Raw genomic sequence first — 23830 nt, 5'->3', positions numbered from 1 at the left:
TAGTATTTGATTATTATGTGGACATTTTCTTTCTGAAAATAGATGTGGAGTTGGAAAAATGTGAATTAAATAGAAGAGGAAATAAAAAGAAAAAAAACTACATATACCACAATCCATTTAGGGTCGTCAACGATGTTACAACTGCGCATGTGTGCAGCGGTTGTTGTCAGTGGTGGTTATGGAGATGAAATGGGACTACATGCTGTCAACAACACGTTAATGTTTCAGGTAAGATATTTGTGTAAAATGTGTAAGAAAGCGTCCTTCACTGTGTTTACTGTAGCTGTGTGGACATTTGTAGACTTTTAGGATGCCAAATTCCCTTTATGTTAGAAATACTATTAGACTACGTGGTGTTAGCTATGTTGGCTTATATACTAGTTATTAACGACTAGCTAAAGCCCCCAGCCCCCTTTGAACACGTTCAAGTCAGCAAATAGGGTCTTCAACTCTGTCAAGAAGACGGCGTATGTGATATCCACATTATGTCGTTTTTTTGTTTTTTTTTTAAAGAGAAGTGCTTGCCAATATTTTTACATTAAACAGACATTCAGATGTTTTCTAAGTGCAACTTTTCAGTTTCACATTCTAGCAAACATTTAAGCCTCAAGCATCGGCATAGATTTAAACTTCTAGCTATCTTTAATTTACATAATTTCATTACGTACAACATTTTCTAACTACCAGAAAGATATGTGCGTTTGTGTGTAGTTTAGTTGCAGACAAGTTGACATGCAGCATTTGGACAGATTCAGTGTTGGGCCATTTAATCCAAGTCACTTATGTAGAATAAATTTACATTATTAAAGTGTCCCTCATATTTGACCCCACTTCTGTATGGAGTTATCAGATTCTTACAATGTACACATGTACACATAAATAAATGAAACAACGTAGTTACATTAAATTGTATAACATTAAAGTGATAAAATAGCCAATGAGTTCATATGATTGGCTGTTATATGTGAGCGGAAAAAAGGCTGGTGCCTTTAAAAACCAAAACCATTAAATTTGGGTTATCAGTTATTTTAAAAAAGTTTTTAAAAAGTTGATTTAATTTTGCCCTGCGATGGACTGGCGAGCTGTCCAGGGTGTACCCTGCCTGTCGCCCAGGGCCGGCTGGGATAGGCTCCAGCTTCCCCGCGACCCTGAATTGGAATAAGCGGTTTGGAAAATGAATGAATGAATGATTTAATTTTATGCTAAAATTTCACAAAAACTTTATATATTTCAACAATCCGGTCAAAACAAATGATTGATGAGACTTGCAGAAAATCACAAAATTCTAAGATTTAATTGTAAGGAACACAGTTTTGAAAATTAAAAATTAAACAAAAAACAAGTTTGGAGCTATAATGTATTCAACACACAAAAAAACTGTCTGGAAATAATGTAACTTTAAATCTTATTATTATCTTATGAATAAAAAATAAATATATGAATGAACAAATATTACACTAGGATATTACCTGTCTTTAAACACAGTTTACTTTCTTTATAGCTTTAATGCTCGAACATCAAATGGTTATAAAAACTTGGTGTGAATTAGACATACTGACAGTCACTTGTAGTGCAGATGATAGTTAACAATTTGGATAGTTCAGGTACATGATGAGAACTGTTATATTGTGATGTTACACTCAATGTCATACATGTGTTTATCAACACAATTTGAAATACTCTGTGTTTACTATTATTAGATAATTAATAAAGTTTTATTTATTATTTAGAGTCAAACAGGAATGCCCAAGAAGATAAGATTTAATGTGGTCAGCTGTTCAAGTCATGAGGACAACTTTAGTCCCAAGGAGCTCATGATCCATGCCCCCACTGTCAACGGCTGGAGATCCAGCAGGTATTGTACAACAGAGATTATGTTCAGAAACGTAGATAATGTCTGCCAGATGTATAAAAATAATAATTATGGATATCAGTGAAGAAGAGAGGCAGGCAAACATTTTCTACAGTGACTGTTAACAAATTGTGCATCAAAATGTAAGAGTCATTATCATAATCTCAAAATGTTTATCCTGTTTTCCTTTATTTTTCTAACAATCATGGTATCAGTTCTAATATATACAGAATATGTTCAATTGTTTTAATAGATTACTCTTTAATTAGTGTTTTTTCCTCTTAATCATCTCATGTTTTTGGTAAATAAAATATTTTCCAGGCTGTGCTCCTATCCCCAGCACATCACTCTCCAGATGGTAGACAGAAGTAGGATAAGGAAACTGCAGCTGCTGGCTCATCAGTACCTGATACCTGCTAAGGTTGAATTCCATATTGGAGACAGCCTCCCTGAATCCAGTCCTCCAGGATTTCCTGGTCATCTTCGGAGACTTGGGTGAGGGTGACTGGACCACCTTGCTTTTGACTCTTAAAAAAAGTATATATATATATATATATATATATATATGTACACAATGTACAAGAAAACCATATTTTTTTTAACACACTAACTGAAACAAATGTAATTTTTTGACACAAATTGATTTACATTATATAACCAAGTCATGTAGATTAAAATTGACATAATTAAAAAAAACAAAACTTATGTTCTCTTTCACAGTCATACACACACGACTGTGAACACACGACTCAAAACTGAGGGTAAAACCACATGTGAAATCTGTAAGTTATAGTCCTGTGAAATCATCACAGGTACGTGTCGTTGTCGGATAATGAGAAGACATGTTTCAAAGCTCGGGAACTGAAGTCAGTCCATGTTGATGCCATTGGAACGTATCTCAGAATAACTCTCCACAGGAACCATGTCAACTGTTACAATTACTACAATCAGGTACAATACTGTTTGATTATAGTTGTGCTGCAATTTAAATTGTCTTAATTCTCAATCTTTTGTGATTTATTACTGCTCTATATTGGGAGTAGCCTTAATGATTTTAGATTTTAAAATTTGTTTTTAATAATCTTTGAGGCTAATTATGTTTTCTGAACATAGCAGTCATTTTGTCTGGATCTATGTTCCAGTAGCTCTTATCTGTTGGACAATCAGTTCGACAGCCATCATCTAGATGTCCAGTAGCAACACTGGCCAAAAGCACCCAATTTTCAAGGAATATAAACAAGTTATCAATTTAGTGTTGTTTGCTAATGGAAGACAGTATCAGTAACTACTGTGAATGCCACACCCTGCATGTGGCAAAGAGTGAAATTATGCTGGAAAACGTTTTAGGATAAATTCAGAGAAAGTTGGTTACATTTTCTGCAGGTATGTCAGGATTTAAATAATTAAAGTTTTTTTTAATTTGTGAAAAATTGGAGATTTGTTCTTATGCACCCTATTATGTTGTTTGATTCTGAAACAAATTTATTTATTTATTTATTTTACATAAAGTACTGAAATAATAAGTCAGATAATTACTTTAAACAACCTTGTCTAGTTTGCTGGTGTCAGGCATGTAAATATCTGTAGCTTATGCAGTTGTTTTTTCTTTTTATCTGTTTCCTGTCTATGTCGCATTAATGTTTTTGTATTTATTGATTTTTACATTTTGCTTTTCTTTTTATCATATTGGTGAACAATGAAAGTTGCCTTTCATTTTGAGTCTATGAGCTTAAAACAGATACTCTACAATTCACAGCAAAAACCCTATGCATTCAATAAATGTGTTTATGTGTTTAATTATTTTTCAAAGTTTTGTATCTCCCTTGAAATGATCAGTGTGTTTGTTTATGATTTCAGGTTGCTCTGATTGCCATTAATGTTCTGGGAGATTCTTTGGAAGGCAATGTGTTTAACACATTAGTAAGTGATAACTATACATATTACCCAAACTTGAACTTACCTCTGCACATCTGAGGGTGGTGATCTTGTGCTAACTTTGCTGTCTCATCACCAGTCTCCAAATAGGCTTAATTGTTGTTTCCATTTACATCAGTTTGAACTCAGTCCAATTGTTTTTCCTCTTAAATGACATGCAGGTTGTATAGTAATGTTTTATACAAAAATATATTGCTTATTTATCCTTCACAAAATCATTTGCAAGATTTTTGGGATTATTTCTTGTTGATACATTACATAACCAAATGGTGAGGATATATTTGATTACATAATGAAAATAGACTATGTAGGCATGCAAATTTGCATGTGTTTCTCGGAGTAATGTGATTGTATTCGTATTTACCTTGAATATTTTGATTGTAAAAAACCCTCACTGCATTCTTTTTATTTCTTTGTTTTATCTACACAAAACATATGTAAAGCCACTGTGTTTCACATAGACATTTATTACTGTCACACTGTGTGCTAACTATCTTTGGACATGTAGTTCAGATGTCACCAAAAATACCTTGCTAGGGCATTGACCTCATACTTTCCCCGCCTAACCTTGCCCATCGGAGCCCCTTCAGGCTATAAGATGAAAATTCAACTGAAATGAAAACACACATATTGCCAAGGATTGCTTTTCTCATATGATGTCATGGCATGAAGAACATTTTTAGAAGTTACATTTTTAATAGATTATAAGCTGAAGAGAAAATGTTTTATTTATTTATTATTTAGACAAATTGCTTTGGTTTTAATAAAACACAGTTTAGTTACTAAATTTGTTGCATTTTCTGATTCAAAAAAATCAACTAGTTCATTTTAAGAGATTTGTTTTTTTTCTCTTTTTTGTTCAGTCATCATAACCGCTTTCTAATGAAACAAAAGTGTTTAAACACTATAAAAACATATTTTTCCATGACGTCACACACACGTGACTCTGGTGACGGCCTACTTCTCTATGAGTAATAATGGTTACAAGATCAATTAAGTAATTGACTATTACTTATCTGATTAATTGATTGTTCAATTACTAATCAATTAGTTATTGATTATTTATTTACCATTTGAAAAGTCAAATAAACAATAAATAATATGCCTTTAGGATTAATAAAGTGTTTTGTTCATTTGATCTAATTTCAATTCATATATGTATGTGTCAGGCATGTACTGCTGAGACACAATGGGAGTGCACTATGTAATCAAACAGGAGGCCTTCAGTTAGTCAGTGTAATCGGATAGTCCTGCAGATGGACGGCTCCTGGAGGAGTGAGAGCGCCTTAAAACACACACACAAACACACAGAGAAAGACATGGAAAGACATGGGCACACAGACGCACAGATTCCAGTGAACAGGCTGGGCATTGTTACTCCGCTAATCCGACTCTGAGCACCTCCATCAGAGCTATGATCATGCCTGGAGGAACAGCTAGATCTTGTTCTCCTATGTCTGCTCAATGGATGGAAGTCATGTTTGTCCTGTAGCGGGACGCTGTTGTGTGAATACAGAGAGAAAGATTAATTATATGCTGCTTTAAAGAGTTAGTTTACCCACATCATGGAAAGCCCCCATACCACTCCTCATTGTATTAGCCTTACATTACTCTATTTCAGTTCCTCTCCAACTGGTAATTCCAGACTCAGATACCTGATATCTAACTTTAATGTTACTTTCAAGATATCAATATAAACCTGAGGGTTAAAGTGAGCTGGGAACAAAACAAAGATGTTTTATGTTGCACAGTATTACAAGAGTTTACAGATGCGTGTGTGTCATTTGTCCATCTGTTTACCCCCAGCCAAGCAGAGAGCAGCTGATCGAACACTACCTCAGCAGTACCCAGCAGGAAGCCGCCTTGGACACGACTTTCATGGGGTGAGGCTCGGCCATTGAACCCTGGTTTCTTTGTTTTGCGACAATAACACTGTTCAACAAGGACATTTAGTCTGGAAGCCAACCAATAAAGCTTTCAAGGTCACATACATTTGAAGACGATGCAGGTGGCGGTCCGTCCAAAGAAAAAACACATTTCGAAATATATTTTTTAAAATATATCAGCCCCCAAGGGATGTTTCAGCTCATGGTCCATTTAGAAGGAAGAGGAAGGTGTTTGTGTTGGAGGGTAGGGGGAGGGGCGGTGATTTGGTAAGCTCTTTATCCAACTTTGGTTTAATCATCCAACTGAAGTTAGTTGCTGGCCATTAAATAAATCCCCAACTTTTTCACTTTACATGTTATTTTGATGAGTGATGCTTTTTCTTGTTTTAAGGTGAAAATATAAAACAAACTTTGAGTTATGGATAAAACACAATTTGAGCTTTGGGAAGTATTGGTATTGATGATTACATAATATTTTTCATAATTTTCTCACATTTTTACAGTCTGTACAACATATTAATTTATCTTGGGAATTTATTAACAGTTTAATGGACTTTTCCACATTGTTGTAAGTTGAATCTTTATTTTATTTTTATATTTGTTTTTTATGAATCCTGTTTTGTGTCCAGCAAGTGTGAGTCCATCTCTCCCTTGGATGACTTGGCTTTTGATATGTACCAGGACCCTGAAGTTGCCCACATTATTCGTGTCTTGGACCAAAAGAAGCAGGATATGGTCCGGCAGGAGAACTTTGAGCAGGCTAAGAATCTGAAGCAGGCCATCGCAGACCTGCAGAAGGTAACCGTTAGGCTGACGGATAGACTTTGGACATAGACATGCAACGTCACACACATTTTCTCTTGATAAAGATATCAGATTGCTACAGAAATTCCTACTAAAACACAAGCCTTTCGATTCCTAGAGTTATCATTCTTTATTTTTTTACTCATTTCATCTATGCTTTTGTTCTTTCTTTTAATAATAAGTTTTACAACTAGAGATTTTTTTCCCCCCATTTTTACTGTTCGTGCAACACACTTTCAATTTATCAACTATGGATATGTAGAAGTTGTCTCATAATGTCTTGGGAGCAAAACCAGGACATATTAAAACTCAGGCTTCATCATTCATCCATTGCCATGGCTACTCCTGATCTTTTTTTGTCCAGACACATTTTAATCTTGACAGTTTTTACATATATCTTATGTAATTTCACTCCTTTTTGTAACAGTAGCAGTTAAACATTGTTCAGATTCCTGTTACTAGCCTTTCTTTGTGTACACCGTTACCATGCAGACCATGAATTCTTAACAACCTCAACAGATGCAGTTGGGGAACTTGAGTAGTGTCTTTCTCAGCACTCAGCCGTGGGCTTGTCTCTGACCAAATGACACAAAGACGTGCAAATACAAGCGCTTTGTTAGCATGGCTTGTTAACACTGGGAATGAAGCAGCTGCCAAGGCAGTCATGCTGCAAATCATCTGTCATCACACCTGAGCATGGTGTCATCTTGGACAATACATGACCAAAAAGGGTGGAAAGTGTTTACATGCTCCATTTATTCATTTTTGCACAACTCAAATTCTTACTCTAGAAATTATTTTAACAAGGGCATCCCTTCGTACCTAAAAAAATGTGAACAATGCACCCCTAACATGCTTGATTCAAATCTACTTTGTACTTATGTATTAATTCTTATTGAACTCTGTCTTTTTTATATTTTATTTGTCAGTTTGTATCATTGTACATGGACATGAATGCTGTTTCTCACTTGTAAGTTGATTCAGTGAAACTCAACATCAACTAACTAAATGTAGATTAAAACGTAAAAGTTAAATAGGGTTTTGTAGATTGCATCAGTTCTTTTGTTTTTTAAGAAAAAACCTCACTAGAAATTGGAATTGAGACCATGTTGGCTAGTATCTGGTTAGAGACTTACATAACTCAACTTAATGGAATTTCCTCATACAGAAATTACACATTAGACTAATTGGACATTGCTTTGGATTTTCCATCTTGTAAATCTTAGTGACGCAGTATGTGGCACACTGTCGTAGAGCCAAGGCTGTGTTGTCATGTGAAGCAAAACTGCCCATTACAAGTTTTAAGTCTGTAAAATTCACCATATGGTTAAGATATCAATCCTGTTCATTTACATTTAAATGTACATGTAAACACTGGTTTTTAATAGTGCTGTAATTGTAATATCCAATTACTGTAATTATATCCACTTGGTTAATTGTTAAGTCATTGTTAAAATATGGTTACATTAGTACAGTTCAGTCAAAATCTGGAAAAACATTTAGATGATTAAACATTAGAAACCAGATGATTGTTTAAATACCTTTACCTGGAGGTAAGGCCCTAACAGAGAGCAGCATAGCACAGCACAGCACAGAAAGAGATAATTATGATGGATGGTTGCAGTTTAGGTGAAGCTTTTGCTTTTCATCTCAATTTGTCTTTGAAACAAAACCAAAGCAGAACAAACCAAGCTGAGGACTGAAAATGGCCTTTTATGATTACTAATACGGAACCTTTTCAGAATTAAAAATGATGGCTCAAGCTTTTGCGTGTATCAAATCTATTAGTGGGTTTCGATTCTACTTACACTTCCTCAGACTGTGAGCATCCAATAACTTTTTAAAAATTTATTATAGGCAGTGGTTGACATAAATCAAAACACATTACAAGGTTCATGACATCATGTGACTTGTAGACTCCTCAGTGATATGTCTAAACATGCAGTGTAGGATTGCTGTTTTTTTACGTGGCTGTGTTTACCTTTTCTTGTCTTTGGCTTTTCCAGGTTGGAGAGCGATTGGCTCGATATGATGTGGAGAAGCGATGTGCCATCGAGAAGGAGGACTATGACTTGGCCAAGAAGAAGAAAGAACTGATGGATGAGTACAGGAAGAATGTCTACCAGCAGCTGGAAGTTCACAATCTGTTGGACATGACAATGGTCTGTCATTGGGTAGTACTAATGCTTAAGCATTGCAATTTCAGAGAGGAGACTATGTAATAAAAAAGACTATTTATACACTATTTTAGTTGTTATCAGTGTTAAAGCTGCGGTAGGTAGTCTTGCTCAGAGACATTAATTTTTACTCTGGGTGAAGTGGTTCCTCTTCCTAATAGTAGTCTGTACATTCTGTAATCATGACCAATAAGAAATATAGGTAGACCCTTCAGTTTACTGTAAATCTATAAAAACAGGCCAATCCAAATGTTCTGACCAAATGAAGTTGTTTATTTCTTATATTTTGTAACCTGCCCCCCCCCCCCTTTTCCGCAGCGCATACCTGATATCCACACCCTGCACATAATAGTGTGTCAGGATGAAAATACAAAAGTAGTGAAGAAGAAACTCAGAAGGCAAACATGGCTGAGAAAATGCAGGAAGGATTTCCCCGACCCGGCTCGGTTCAATTGCCTCCTCCTGCAAAACAGCCGAGAAAGAGAAAAACTGTTTATGGAAAAAGCTGTGAACTAGAAAAGCACTCAGAGAGCGCAAACCTCCGCCACGGCCTTTAAAATGTTCCTGAATCTAAACGGTGATCCGGCTCACCACCGAAATTAAATCAGTTCTTTTTCACATTTCCAACAACTCCTGAAAATTTTATTAAAATCTGTCCATAACTTTTTGAATTATCTCGAACACAAACAGACAAACACCGGTAAAAACATAACCTCCTTGGCGGAGGTAAGAAACAAGCCTTTGATCATGCAAGGTGCAAAACCAGAGCGGAGGAACCAAGACAGGGTGCCACTTTCAAATCTTGCTAGGTCCCCAACATTACCTAACCCAGCTTTAAAAATGAGAGTACATAATTAGATTTAAAAAAAATTGTGACCAACATTTGACCTATTTTTAAATAAACTTCTGTTTTGTCTTTCCACCTTGTGAGCAGATCATTGGGGCTGCAGGTTTATCTCCAGCCCAGTGTCATCCCCAACCTCCTCCTTCTCCAGGTCTTCAGCCAGTCTCCACCAAGCCCCTGATATCCACAGACACATTCAGAAAGGGGAAAAAAACAAGCTGTCTTCAAAATCAGCAGTCAGTCACAAAAGCTATAGCACACAGACTACCCAAATCCCCACCCGACACACCTTTCACCTCTGCTGCCATATCCAAAATTGATGTAAGCATCTCTGTTCATCAAATCTGTTAACATCTTTCCACAACGCTACACAGCAACTTACAGGTCCAGTGCCAGCAGAGACTTAAAACTTCTCCTATACTTATTTGATAACTACTCCCTGAATAGTCAGTGACGACATACACTGTCCGCTTGTTAATAATTCACACTAGACCTGTAGCTTCCTCTACACACATGCATCCCTATATTGTTGTAAATATAATAAAGCCCTGAAGCTCTTTTGGAACATGTCTGCTAACTAGACCTCTGTAGTGCTTGAACCTAGAGTACAGGGGGAGATTATGACCAGCGGGGGCTTTTATGCTTTACTCGCCACCTACTAAGACCGGCCCTACTTCAGGTTTAGGTTTCACTACTTAATTAAAAGTGTGCAACAGTTGGCTGACTCCAGCGGCTGCCAAGCTGGCTTCAAGGCCGGGCTTTGAGCCTTGTGTTAAGCAGCAGGGTGCCAGTTGGCCCAGAGGGACAGGAGACCATGCTCACTGGCTGGAACTGGAGATGAACATTTTCATTGTTATTCCGATGCTAAATGTTCAATTTATTCAGTGATCAAATAATTCTGAGAGCTCGTGAAAAGATCAAGGGCACAGGTGTTTTTTTTTTTTTACAAGACAAGGTATCTTTTTCAGGTTTAAAAATGTCAATAACTTTTCCATGAGCTTTCAAACTAAACAGCTTTCAGAAAATGTTATTATGTTGGAAACATGGTGAACATATACCAGAAGGAAAACATGCTTGTAATGAAATAAAATTAAAGTAAAAAGTACACATTATTTAATTTTTAGATATATACAGTATTTGGTTTAGATGATGATACTCCTGCCATTTGGTGACAGGTTACAAGTGTGCCTTATGATGAGAGGCCCCTGCCAGCCCTTCAGAGGAAAGATTGCCCAGTGAAGACCATCCAGAGTCCAGCAGTGGAACATTCCCCTAAATCTGATGTGCAGAGGACTCCACAAAATCTTGAAATGAGCGGAGAGCCAGAGCCCCTGACAGAGAAAGCCCAGAGAGAAGCTGGCCTTGCAATAGAGGTTTATGGAGAGATCCTGGTAAGAAATCATCAGTTTCAAACACAAACATCTCAGCTAACTACATTATTTACCTTGATTTTACACTTTCTGCCTCTTTTAGCCTATAGAGGATTATTTTTAGTGTCTCTTCATGATTTTCAGCATATACCCCAACACATTATCATACTATTGAATTTATGCTCCAAATGGATGTAAAACCTCATTCAACTTGAGATAATACAGATCGTACAGTATCTCCTAAGCAGAGACAACATGGTTAGTACCATCACATTCAAACCATGTAAAAAAAGGGGGGTGTCCTCCTGAGCCATTCAGCTTACCAGGGTCTAAGTTTGTGAACATTTCAAGGCTCCTTTGGAACATGTTTGTGTTATGATCTGTCGATATACTGCTTGCGTAATTTCCACAAAACAGCTTATCCAGATCTCTTAAGAATATTAACCTTTTGTATCATAATATTTGTAGTATTTTTACCACCCCTAAGCTACGTGCTTTCCCCTTATCATTTAACAGATGGCCAGGGCATATTCTAAAACCTGGTGCTACAGAGAAGATGCTCTCCTGGCTGTCCACAAGAAGCTGTTGGAGGTATCCTTCACCACCCCCAAGGAGGAGCTGAGAAACATGATAAAAGCTGCAGTCTTCCTGGTCAAGAAAGCCTTACTCGATAAAGTCACATCTGTGAGTCATTTTCTCGAAAGACAATTGTCTTGTTGTGAAATACCACACTTTTACGGTATAGCGATTACATTTACTTTCTCCCCTTCAAATGGTTTTGCTTGTCATATTTGTCGAATTCCTATTTCAAACTTATTAGCATCCACTTTTACAAAACATGAGCACACTCTCACACACACACTCTCACACACACCCTCACATCAGCACCCCCTTAACAATGTCTCCCCTGTACCACAGGTTTCTCCCCCCGAGCTGGTTTGTTTAAACAAACAACTTTGACAAGGATGGCCTTGTAATCACTCTCTGAAAGTGGCCTACAGCTTATATGGAATGAAATAGGCAGTAATGATTTCTCAGCTTTAATTAAAGCAGTGTGCAAAATTCCCCACTTTTGCAAATGTGCCTCGAATGGATCCTATGAAATGCAAAATTCCTGGTCTCTGTTATAAACACTCATGGTTCCCAGGGTGGGAATATTTGGTTATATGTCTTTAGAGTGTAAGTCTTCCAGGTAAACATCAAATTGTGGATCTATGGATATAATATGGTTTAATTAATTGATCAGTAAGAAACCAGTTTGCATCTTAGCTTTTCAAAGATAAATAGATAAATCCATCAGTTTTATTATGGAAGTGTCAACTAAGTTTTTACTTTGTGTGATTCCTGCCTTAGGTTTTCCAAGCGTCACTAAAGCTTCTGCAGCTAATTCTGGGCCAACTCATCCCAGGTCTGGGCCTGGGCCGGGCTGAGGCAACCCACTGCTTGGAACAGACATTTCCCAACCTGCTGGTCAGAACTGGAGATTCTGCTAGCCGCCCTCGGGCTGCAGCCGTCACCGTCATACAGGTAACTTACTAGAAAGACTGATTTTCCGTCACCCCCTTGCACTTCCTGGGCTAACAGTCTCTTGTTTTTAAGCAGCTTTTGTTCAGAGAAAATAACTTTGCATTACCTTTTTTGTCATGAGCATCATGTACAGCAGATAATTCAACTGTTCTCTAAAAGCCAAACCCTGAATGTCTGAAGTAGAACATAATTTTCCTGTTCAGACTGCATATTGATATTTTCCTGTTACTGCTGTTAATCCATTATGCTGGTTTCTCACAGAACCGCTTAAACATATCAACATGGCAGCTAGCAAAGAAGAGCTTGTTCGCAAAAAAGTGAAACTTTAATTTTTATTACCTCATTCCCAAAGTGGGAAATTGTTTTGGTTATTTACTGTCAAAATACTCTGAAAGGAGTAACTACTTTTCTTCTTTTTAGTTGCACTCTAAATTCATGTAAACTCCAAGGTTGACTGCAACAAAAGCATTTTTAAAAAAAGAATCATTTTTTACGTTTGTCATCTATTTTTTATTCTTTAACAGTGAATCAGTGAAATTAACAGAGAATCGATTAAAATCAGAAATCGGATTTGGTTTTAAAAAACTGAAGATTTTACTTGGAGGCCATATCGCCCAGCCCTCCTTGACAATAGATAAAATAACTCCTCCAATATGTGCAAAGCTCAGTCCAGCTTTCCCCTAAAGCAGAGTCTTTATCAGAGGATTTTGAGATGTTTAAGATTAGTCCTGTAATAAATACAAGAGGCTTGCTAATGCATACATGGAAGTATGACCTGAGAAGTGTGTATCCAGTTATTTTAAAGCTGGCCATAGAAATGATGTCAAACCTCGTGTTATTTTCACCCTGACTTTCCAGACTGCCTCTGCCAAGTGTAACTGGAGCCAAGCCGCTAGTTTGGGTTCTTAGAGATGAGGTGTTGGTTTTTGTGCTCCATGCTGGTGCTTTCACATACACTTTTGGACGAGTCCAGTAAGCGTCATTGGGTTGGTACATGGGAAGATGACATATATTTGTTTTGTGGAAGCTGCTACAGTGAACTCATGCATGGGTGTGTGTTGAGCAAGAAAGGGAATGTGTCCTGCTTATAATTCCCAAGTCTGTCTGGATTTGAGGTAGTGTTCAGATGTCTATGAGAACCATTACTGAATGCTTCTTTGTTTCTTAAGTACAAATACATATTTTTTTTGGGTCCCAAATTCAGACATGAAGTAAATATAAAAAAATGTACACAACCTTGTAAAACTTTCACGACAAAATGAGATCATCATCAATTGTCATTTCAAAACTTTACCTACTTTTTATTTGATCTATAACACCAGTTTTCTTAAAAACATTCAAATCTGTGGAAAAAAAGACCTTGAAAATGATAATAAAAAATACCATTAAGTTGTCTTGTTAGTATTTACACTGTTAAATTAATACTTTGTCAAAGCATAATTTGATGTGACCACAACAAAAGATGGTACTATCAGCATGGCACATCTTGATTTGACAAGATTTTCTCACTTTTCTTGCCCTAAATCTGTCTGATATAAAGTATATCTCTTGTGCACTGCTTTCTGTAGGTTACTCCACAGATTATCTTTTTGATTTAGTTCTGACTGGGCTATTCCAAAACTTGCGTGTCTTTATGCAGGGCAATTCATTGTCATGTAGTCAGGTGAAGCTCCTCTTTGATTTCATCTAAAAATGACTGGTATGTAAACTGGATTGTACAGATTATATGACATATTATATGCAAGAAGTTTTTAAATGATTTACAGCGCTCTTATTTTTTTATATAAGCTTTTATACAGTTGAGTTTTAGCCTGGTCAGACTAAAATGTTAAACAAAGACGTCATCTGACAACCTTCCTCTGTGCTGTGCTCTTGTATTATCTGCCGCAACTTGTCTCTTTGCAGATGTGTTGAATGATAAATTACTGTGTGCCATCACACTGATATTTGTCAGGGGCTTACAACACACAGTCTGGTTAATATAAGGGTAATCTACAAACACATTTCCTGATTTCCACATTCTAAGTGTCTTAGTCTTTGTTTATTTGTCATGCCCACTGTTTAGGAAATTGCTGTTTTGAAGGATGTCCGGGCGCTTCAGATTATCCCTGGTGAGATGGTGAAGCCCTTCAAATCCAACTTCCCCTCTCGCCTGGCTCAGAGTCGTGTTGAGCTACTTGAGAAACTACTCACAGAACTGGGCACAGAGAGCTCTGGCTTCACCCTGGAAAATGTTATCATGGTAAATAGCACAAAGAACATTAAATTCTTATTTTTTACATGTATTTAATGCTTACATCTTTAATGAAACTGAATGATTCCAATACTCAAACAAAGCTGAGAGTTACTGTGATTTTGCTCTTTTAAAAAAAGTTCATTTCATTATCTCTAATAATCAAACACCAGAAATGCAAAAAGCCAGTTTAAGATTTGATCAGCTTCACTGCCCAATGTAAGTTGTTCAAACATAAAGTACCATTTATAAAGGGCATTCAAAAGGTGGATGCAGCCTGTAAACTGTAGTCAAATTTGTTATTTGACTACTGTTATTTTGAGGTTTTTGAGGACAGCGGTGAGGTATGACAACGAAACAGACAACACTGTGATCATCACATGTGTAGCAGCTACACCTCACACCTGTCACATATAGTGGGGCTCTCAGTAGTCCCAGTTGCCTTAATACTGCTGTTAAAAGTTATTCATTATTTGAAAGATCTACCTCCTGCCCTTAGCTCTGTTGTTTAAGCACCAAGCGATAAACACTTGCACCATTACTCTAAACTTATAAAGGTCTGGGAAGGCTGACTCACAAATACAGTCAACCTAAATGGCCATTTGAAGGACTACCATTTTTATGCATCAGTTTATATATCATCCTTAAAGGTTGCTTGTCACAAAAATCAAATGACAAAATCTCATTCATTTTACAGTCCGATATTTTAGATTAACCTTACAAATCTAAAAAAAAAACCCAAATAAAAAAAGTTGTTTGTTTAAATATTTTCTTTCCTGTAAGAAATTTTCTTTATCACATACTTAAGATTTTGATGATAAAGTTTAAAACAGATGAAAAAAAATAGAATACTTCATATTTTTGTACACTGTATATTTTGTTCCAAGGTTTTTCTGCTTCCCATACAGTTTTTTTGAAGAAAGTTTATTTCTAGTGTTTCCAGTCAAATGGCATCTGCAGTATAGTCTGGATAAAATGTCAGAACCTGGTCTGTACAACATACATTATGAATACTGCCTATATTTGCTTGTATAAAAGTAGGCATCCATCAAGCTTATATTCTGTTACATTTAGTGTAGTAATTACTGTGTCTTACGTTATCTCAGCCACTTCTTGGATTTCTGTGCCTATAGAGTTCTTCTAATCAGGCTGCCAGTAAGCTGCAGTCAGCAGAGCCTGTTGTCACCTTTGGCACCCACATCCACTTCCCTCCTTTGGTTCCCAGCAGTGACCTAATATCTGCATGCTAACTATCCAGCTGTCGACCTGAAAGGACAGGCCAACAGGCTGTTCTATGCTCCTCTCTAGTTTGCTGCCAGTTCCCTTCTCATCCCCCTATTTAACCCTCCTCTTGACTCTGCTTGACTTTTATCAGTTAGAGCAGGTTGTGTTTATCTTCTGAAGCCGGAGCATCACAAGTGGTTGCATGAAACTTGTGCTTACATGTTGGGACATGCTTGCTTAGAGCCAGACCCCTGTGTACTGGCTGCCTCCTGAATTTGCTTTGAAAATATTTTCAGTCTGGATTGAGATGTGACAGCACAGTTCTGTTTAGTTCTACTGCTTGCATCTCTTTTTTGGCTGTCACATTCAAGAGTTGGAGAATAAACATATAGAAGTAAGCATTTTAAGGCTGAGACTCGTGGTTTTTTAACTGATTAGTTTGTTTTCTGAATTCTGGTGGCATATTTTGTTTGCCACAAGGGATTTATCAGTGTGAGCTTGGGCCATCAGGACTGTAACAACGGAATTAAAATGTTTTTGGATTTTTAGTTTTATTCCTCTCTTTCCACAGTGAATTTCTTTAGCCCTGTGATTAGATCTAATCTGATTGTTTTAAACAGTGGGGATGATTTAATGTGTTATTATAACATGTTTAAGATGACTTCCTAATTCTGACATTAAACATTAGCATGCAAACACAATACAGATAGCTGCCTTCTTCCTCATGGCAGACAAACAACAAATAACCAAACGAACTAGAACGGTGCCTAAAATGTACACTCGCATGTGTTTGCTTCTTTGAGTTTGTTCAGCTCATGTGACAAGCGCTTTACATCTTAACTGTGGTAGATTGGCTATCGTTTCAAACATGTTTCCTTTTTCTTATTCTGTTGCCTGGGTGATCTGCTCAGAGGCAGGGGCCAGAGTGAAAAAAGAAGGTGATTGAATTTCCTGTAATTAAAATGTGAAGTGGTCGGCAGAGACAACAGAATAATGGCAGGCTGTCCCTAAGCCTGTTGAGCAAGGGATGGGTGGCTTTTGTATACTGTTTACCTCTCCATATTAATGTTACCCACTGACAGATTACATTTGTGATGTGATCCTCTTCACAGATATTAGTTTGATAATGGCTCTGTTTCTCATCTGCTTCATAAATAGTGTTTCTGTGTTACCTATTAAGTGATGCTGGGTGAAAATTGTATTTATAAAACTTCAGCTTTTCTGTTTACTATATCACTATATCATCATTGTAAAGGAATTCTATGGTAGCTGTCAAATATAGAAGCAAATGTAATAAAATTGTTTAAAAATGCATTTGTTGAAGTTCTACAAAACAAATGAATGCAATCCTGCTGAAGTATGTAATCATTTTGCACAAGTTAAAGTCAAATGGTAGAAAATGAAAACTACATCATCCACCTGGTAAATGCATTCCCCTGAACAAGAACTTAATTGTCTTAAAGTGATTTTGCTCAAATGTTACGTTCTAATAAGCGCAGCATGGGCTGCATCTCACTTGTCACTTACACATAGTTCTTTTGTGTTTCACCTTTAGAATTTAATAGAAATGTGTTTCTGCAATAATTATTCATTAATGTTTACATATTTTCCTGGTGTCTCCTGTCAGTTCTGTACAGCTGCGTTGGAGCACAATGCAAAAGCAGTTCGAGAACTTGCCATGCATACTATCTTATCCATGTACCAGCAGCATGGAACTGCTATTCTTGGCTACCTTCCACCCAACAATGCATCCACCCGGAAAAACTTCCTCTACAAAACCCTCTTTGATGGCTTCGCTAAGATTGATGGAAATCCAGTGGAGACTCAGGTAAGTGTCTTTGTCCTTCACTGCAGTTCAGTTTCATTTGAAAGAAAATATACTGGTGTAAAGAACACAAGAATTACCTTTTTTTTTTTTAACCTAAAGTCAATATGTAACATTTCGGAAATATTCCTTATATTTGTGCTGCCATGAAATAATTTTTATTAAGTTGACAATTTAAGGAAGTGTCCACCAATATGAACAGATTGTAGTCGGAGATGAGCAGCTGGTAGGTGGACGAGAAATGGGACAGACTAGACTGAAGACTGAAGACAGAAGCTGAAACTTGTAGTACAGGTTTTACAAGCTTCTATTGTTTTATTTGTCAAAGGGTACCATAAGAAGAAGACAGTTAAGTGTCATTTACGCATAAAATAATCAACCTTTCCATTTTGATTTCCCCTTTTAAAATTTATTTGAAAAGTATAGTGTAATATACTAATGTTTACATTTGGTACACTGTAGATACAGTTTCCTCTGAGCAGTATATGTCATCACATACTCTACAATAAGAAAAAAAAACATGTGATTAGGAAAAGTTATGAGACATAGGGCATTGTAGTGGATAATTACTTCATATTATGCTAATGGAATGCTACTTTTCCCTTAGACTTCAAGGAAGGGGGTTGGTCAGCAGGTTGGACAAAAAGAGCAGGAGGAGATCCATTCACTTCAGGAGCAGCTGGCTGTCTTGAAAGAGATCACAGTAGGTGGAGCTGTCATCAGTCTACAATTACATCACTTAACCAAGCAAATGCTAATTCCTGTTTATGACTTCACACAGACTTGGTCAAATTTTCACTCCGTGTGTGGCCACACACTTAATCCTTTACATACAAAATTTAAATATTATATTCACAGTTATCTAGATGTATCTGTAAGTCCCTGTTGAAACAGAGTCAGTTGACACAGTTGTGAGAGTTGTGCTTTATGGCATCTTATTATTCTTTTTTTTCTATTTGCTTGTGTAGGAAAGAGGAAATGAAAGTTCCAAAGGAAAAATGTCCAAAGGAGGGCATCATGGCATTAATAAAGAATCACAAAATGCTATCAAAGGAAGTATGTACATATGTACAAATTGTTTTGATTTTGACTTATATCATTCTTGACTAACCATTACCATGTCTGAATGCCTTGAGGCTTGATCAGACGTGGCTTCAATGAACAAAAGTGCAGCAAAGATTGGGTACTGTAGAAAGGCAGGAGGTGATGACACTGGCTCTTATTCTGTGACATTGTGATATGCTTGTACAGAAGTTGAAAGAGGCCTTGAAGTTTAAAGTAACCCAAATCGCTGACTATTTTTCCAAGGACAGGCCTCTTCACGGGTTTGTGGCTTGTTACTTAGCAACAGTGTCAAACATGGTCTTTTGGAGGTCATAGTCTTTAAAAAGAATCCTGGCTAGAGTGACATGTATGGGTCAGTTGATTGACACAAGCATTAACTATAAAGATCCTTTAAGACTCAAGATCTTTCTGTTTTTATAGTATTAAGGGAAAACACTTTTACTCTTAGTTTATATTGCATTACATTATGGCATGAAACCCGAAGGTTTTCAGTCTATTGACCCTATAGTTTGAATCTAAGAACAATTTAAGTGGTCGGTATGAGTCTGAAGTAAGATGGAAGGGCAAGTGTGGAGCAAAGTGTGCGGTATCTCTGCTACAGCTGCCTTTCAGTGCTAGCTGAGGTGCTGAGTCTCGTTTCATCAGGTATTCAGTATAAACATAGCTAGCTGACTGGCAAAGTAGCTTTTATTGAGAATAATTTCGCTGTTAAATCCAAGTTTAAATTGTTCATATGTGATCTTAACGTGATTCAGTTTTGCTTTAACTTTCTGCCTTTCAATGTTTTTTTGTGGTAAAGCAAGCAACGACCAACCAAATCAAAGTTTAGCATGGGTTCCTTCTGTATTCATTGCACATCATGGAGATTTTAAAGCAAAGAAACGCATGCTATAGTCGACCATTATTGTTTGTTATGTTTTCCAAGGTATGTATTATTTTTATTTAAGAGCCCTGAATATCTTTTGCTTGACACTTGGAAAGGACACTCATAAATTGTTCTAGTTTTCTCAAGTACCTGATGCTTTCATATTCCTTTTCAGGTGTCACAAAAAGCCCCCAGAGTAAGACAGCGGAGAGCGTAGATGTACAGCCATCTATCAATTATCTGGACAAGTAAGTACAGAAACACCCAAAGGAGACCTTGAAAAGGTGAATTAAATAATGTGAATATGCACAGAAGATTCTTTGTGCCTAATGGCCTTTAATTAATTGGTGTGATCTCATCTTCTGAGGCCTAGTGTTATTTTTATGTGTTTGGTGTTCAACTGGGATATGATCTAAAAGAATCCCTGCAATCTGTTTCAGCTTGTGTATATTTTGTGGTAAAAAGGATGAGTCATTCACAGAAGACGGGTTGGACCTTCACTACTGGAAACAGTGTCCGATGCTGCGGCGCTGTGATGAATGTAGACAGGTAGATTTTTTACATTTCCAAAAGCCTCTCCCCGTATTTGGGTGCTTTTGTTTTTACCCCCATCATTTTAACAGCAGGTCATCTTTTAAGCATTTTCATCCCAACAAAGGAATTCAGCTTTGCATTGTGATCGCAGGTAGTTGAGATCGCCAGTCTCACAGAGCACCTGCTGGGTGAATGTGAAAACAGGTCCAAGTTCAGCCAGTGTCCACACTGCTCAGAAGCTGTGGCCACCGATGATTTGACTTGTCATGTCCAGGGTCCAACATGTAACCGTGAGTTCTTTCGCCCTCTTAAAGGTGGAGTATGTAAGATTTTCAATATTTTTGAAAAAAAAAAACTCCAGTCCAATTAAATAAAAAGATGACTACAATCATAATTAGATCGTTTTTTTAAACATGTAGGTTCCAGTCTGTCCGTATTTGATGCATTATTAAATTACAAGTTTAATTAATGACAAATGACAACAAGCACTTCTTTTTTTTACTGGTAGGCAAACATTTAAGAAGGGTCTTTGTCATTAATTAAACTTGTAATTTAATAACGCATCAAAAATGGACAGACTGGAACCTACATGTTTAAAAAAACGATCTAATTATGATTGTAGTAATCTTTTTATTTAATTTTTTTTAAATATTGAAAATCTTACATACTCTACCATTAATGATATTAGAAAGTTTCCTAAATATGGATATTTTTCCCTTTTAGTGTTATTTCTCTCTCTTTCTCTCCCTCCCTTCAGCTCAATTAAATTAGATAAATTGCTTAAAGAAAAGCAAAACAGTTATGCTCCAAGATTGTATTGAAAACTTTTCATGTTTCTTTTTTAGCCCCTGTTTCAGGTAAAGACTCCAACCACTGCCCTTTGTGTCACAACAACTTCATGCCTGGAGAAGAGGTGAGATCATATTCATGCAATTTAGTTATCACCTGACATTAATGACTTTAGCAACAAAGACCACAGCACGTCCTTTCTTACATGCTTGGATTGTCCTATAAGGAGAAGTATCTTTGCAAACCTTTCTATCTCTTTCATATTATCACGGAAACTGCTAAGGATCTAATATATAGCTTTAGAAGCAAGCAGGTGTTGAGGTAAAACACAGCTTATGTTGTCATTTAAAAACTTCAAAGGAATTAGAGCCTTTGTTCCTAATGGGCTGTATTATTTGTCTCGAGATGAAGAAATACCATCACATTCCTCACATACTTGTTACCTTCAGTGTAGGAAAACAAAATCGTGCCAACAAGCTGTTAATGTGTCATAGCAAGTACATACATTGCCTTCAGTGATTTGGGATAATACTATTGTTGCTCAACACTACAGTCAAAAAGTCTTCACTGCAAAAGTAGACTAGTGTAATTCTGTATTAACTGGGGAGATTTTTAATCAGTAAGTCGGTATCCAATGATAGATTGCTTCAGAGGAACTGTGATTAAAATAGGCAACTATAAATTTAAAATAGTGGAACTTCAGTTTGACTGCCCTCAGTGCCGCTCTTCATTACTGGTCCTTGTGTTTGGGAGGTTAACGATGGATATGCAGGGTATGAGATCATCTGCATTACAAAAAGATGTTCCAATTATTTCTTCTTTTATACCATGAATGTTCTGTTTTTGTCTTTGTGTAGCCTGATACATAATGCAACTCATCTTTTAAGAAGTAAAATATTCTATCAAAGTCATCTAGTAGAAGTCACAGTCCTGCCTGTATTTTGGACATCTGTGCAGTACGAATTAAACTATTTTATGTTCTTGAATAATAAACCGGATAACATGTTATTTTGATCCTAACTAGAAATATTGAAGATGTAAATATAGTCTACAGTTTTTCCACGGAAATGGTACTACTGTAGTATTATTTCTATAAACAGAAGTCTGTTTTGCCATTATAGTTGTACAATGACGTAATGAAGGAAGTGTCTTTAATGTTCATGCAAGCAATAGTGAGTTTGAGCAGCGAGTTTAGAATAAGTTTAATAAAAGGAGTAAGTAAAAGAGCATTTACCCTTTGCTAAAACTTTGAAAAGGTAATTAATGTTTACTCTCATTGTGTGGTGTAAGAAAAAAAAAGTTAAATGTGTGCCTTTTCATGGACTTTACACTTTATGTCACCAAATGGTCTCAATTTTAACACTCTGAGTACATCATTATGTTTTAAATTAATCTTGTTTTGTGTTCAATTGCACACATTGATTAAAAAGAACTAGATGTAATTAAGTATCATCAGTTTGATATCCGTTAGATCTGTTACATTATGTATACTCCTCAATTCAACGTTCACACAACACATTCTGGTCTGTCATGTCCGTTGTGAGTGACCAGCTTATCTCTATGATAACTAACTAAATACAATCTTTTGCACAAAATATCCCCTTGTACAAGACTGTCTGTCAACCTAAAATATAAAATGTGATCTACTGCAGTGCTCAGAGCTCAGGCTGACAGACATGTTCTGTCCTCCTGAGACAGTAGGTAAAGCTCCATCGCTTTACCTATCACCTTAACATAGAATGAAGTCCTGCTGTATTTGAAGAGATCTTCTCTTGTTTTTTTTTGTCCTTGAGCTTCTCATAAAGAATTAAGAGTTAACAAATGAAATATTGCAATCTTTTATGTCATGATATTAAATCAATATCCAAAAACAGTTTAGCGATCTTTTCCTTTGCTTAAATGAACAATTTGCTATGTATATTTGATAAAACTATTTGAAATTTTTGCTGATCAGGGAGATTTTTTTATTTTTTATTTTATTCAACTTTTAAATAAAAAGCCATTTTTCTTTTATTTAATATGTAGTGAAATGTATTCAGTAAGTTGATATCTAACATATGACTTTTTACTATGCTGTGACATTTTTCTTCTCATTAAATTGTGTAAAGAAAAATTGCAATATATTGTCTTGCTTAAAGGGCACAAAGCCTGTAACTTCCCACAGGCCACACAACATTGCCGCAAAATTAAATGGTCTCCATCCGTGTTTTAGAATTGTGTTTGCAGACCACTCTGACCAGCTGGTTGCAAAATAATTTGGGTTTAGAAATTAGGAAATTTTTTAAAGGGTTCTTCACCATTTAAGGATAGAGCCGTCACACAAACACTGTGTGGACTGTTGCGTCCACACTGTTATTTTATCAGACTCCAACAAGCACATCCTTTGTCACGGTCAACTCGTGTTTTTCCTCTGGAGCAATACCTTTCCCATCTTTCTGTCAGACACTGTTTTAACTTTACTTTGTTAAGCCATGACAAACTTTTTGTTTAAACAGGGGGAGAAAGTAGAACAAAGCAGAACCCCCTGTGTTTATAGAGGTTGAACCGTAAAGCAAAGCCCCCCAGGTCACATGATCCCATGAAAGACAGACCGCCCCTGCAAAGTTATAATGTGGTTTCTGCAGAGGGTAGCCCTCGGAGTGCCAACACGCATCGACCACTGTATGTTGAGCCCAGAAATGGGTCAAAAGTTACACAATATGCCTTTAAAGTATCAAATTATATTGCAATATATTGTATCGTTACCCTTGTACTGTGATACATATCACTGTGATACATAAGCACAAAGGCTCTGAATGGTCAAAACATCTGTACTCTTTGGGGAATCCCCTCCTAGACCCCAGGTTGGGAACCACTGTTCTAGCTTTTTTTTTTTTTTTTTTTTAAGGGCATCCATTCAG

At 36.6% G+C, this 23830-nt stretch overlaps 1 protein-coding gene across 1 annotated transcript in view; it reads left to right on the top strand.

Moving 5' to 3' along the window:
• Positions 1 to 189: 189 nt before the first annotated feature.
• Positions 190 to 23830, top strand: part of cep104 (centrosomal protein 104) — a gene marked incomplete at its 5' end in the record, with an annotated part of 26659 nt that continues 3018 nt past the window's right edge. Inside the window, 20 exons of the mRNA XM_079239604.1 lie at positions 190 to 228; positions 1731 to 1855; positions 2174 to 2347; positions 2665 to 2803; positions 3710 to 3772; positions 5594 to 5670; positions 6303 to 6471; positions 8484 to 8639; positions 9589 to 9819; positions 10674 to 10889; positions 11385 to 11552; positions 12222 to 12395; positions 14461 to 14637; positions 17480 to 17680; positions 18285 to 18380; positions 18646 to 18733; positions 19783 to 19855; positions 20048 to 20156; positions 20293 to 20431; positions 20987 to 21054. Coding sequence (XP_079095730.1) covers positions 190 to 228; positions 1731 to 1855; positions 2174 to 2347; positions 2665 to 2803; positions 3710 to 3772; positions 5594 to 5670; positions 6303 to 6471; positions 8484 to 8639; positions 9589 to 9819; positions 10674 to 10889; positions 11385 to 11552; positions 12222 to 12395; positions 14461 to 14637; positions 17480 to 17680; positions 18285 to 18380; positions 18646 to 18733; positions 19783 to 19855; positions 20048 to 20156; positions 20293 to 20431; positions 20987 to 21054 — 2682 coding nt within the window. The remainder of the gene's footprint in view (positions 229 to 1730; positions 1856 to 2173; positions 2348 to 2664; positions 2804 to 3709; positions 3773 to 5593; positions 5671 to 6302; positions 6472 to 8483; positions 8640 to 9588; positions 9820 to 10673; positions 10890 to 11384; positions 11553 to 12221; positions 12396 to 14460; positions 14638 to 17479; positions 17681 to 18284; positions 18381 to 18645; positions 18734 to 19782; positions 19856 to 20047; positions 20157 to 20292; positions 20432 to 20986; positions 21055 to 23830) is intronic.

This window comes from Telmatherina bonti, assembly GCF_933228915.1.
Source record: "Telmatherina bonti genome assembly, chromosome: 4".
In the NCBI taxonomy this organism is placed as follows: domain Eukaryota; kingdom Metazoa; phylum Chordata; class Actinopteri; order Atheriniformes; family Telmatherinidae; genus Telmatherina; species Telmatherina bonti.
Note: the sequence above shows the minus strand (reverse complement) of the source record. Positions and strands in the feature narration are given on the sequence as shown.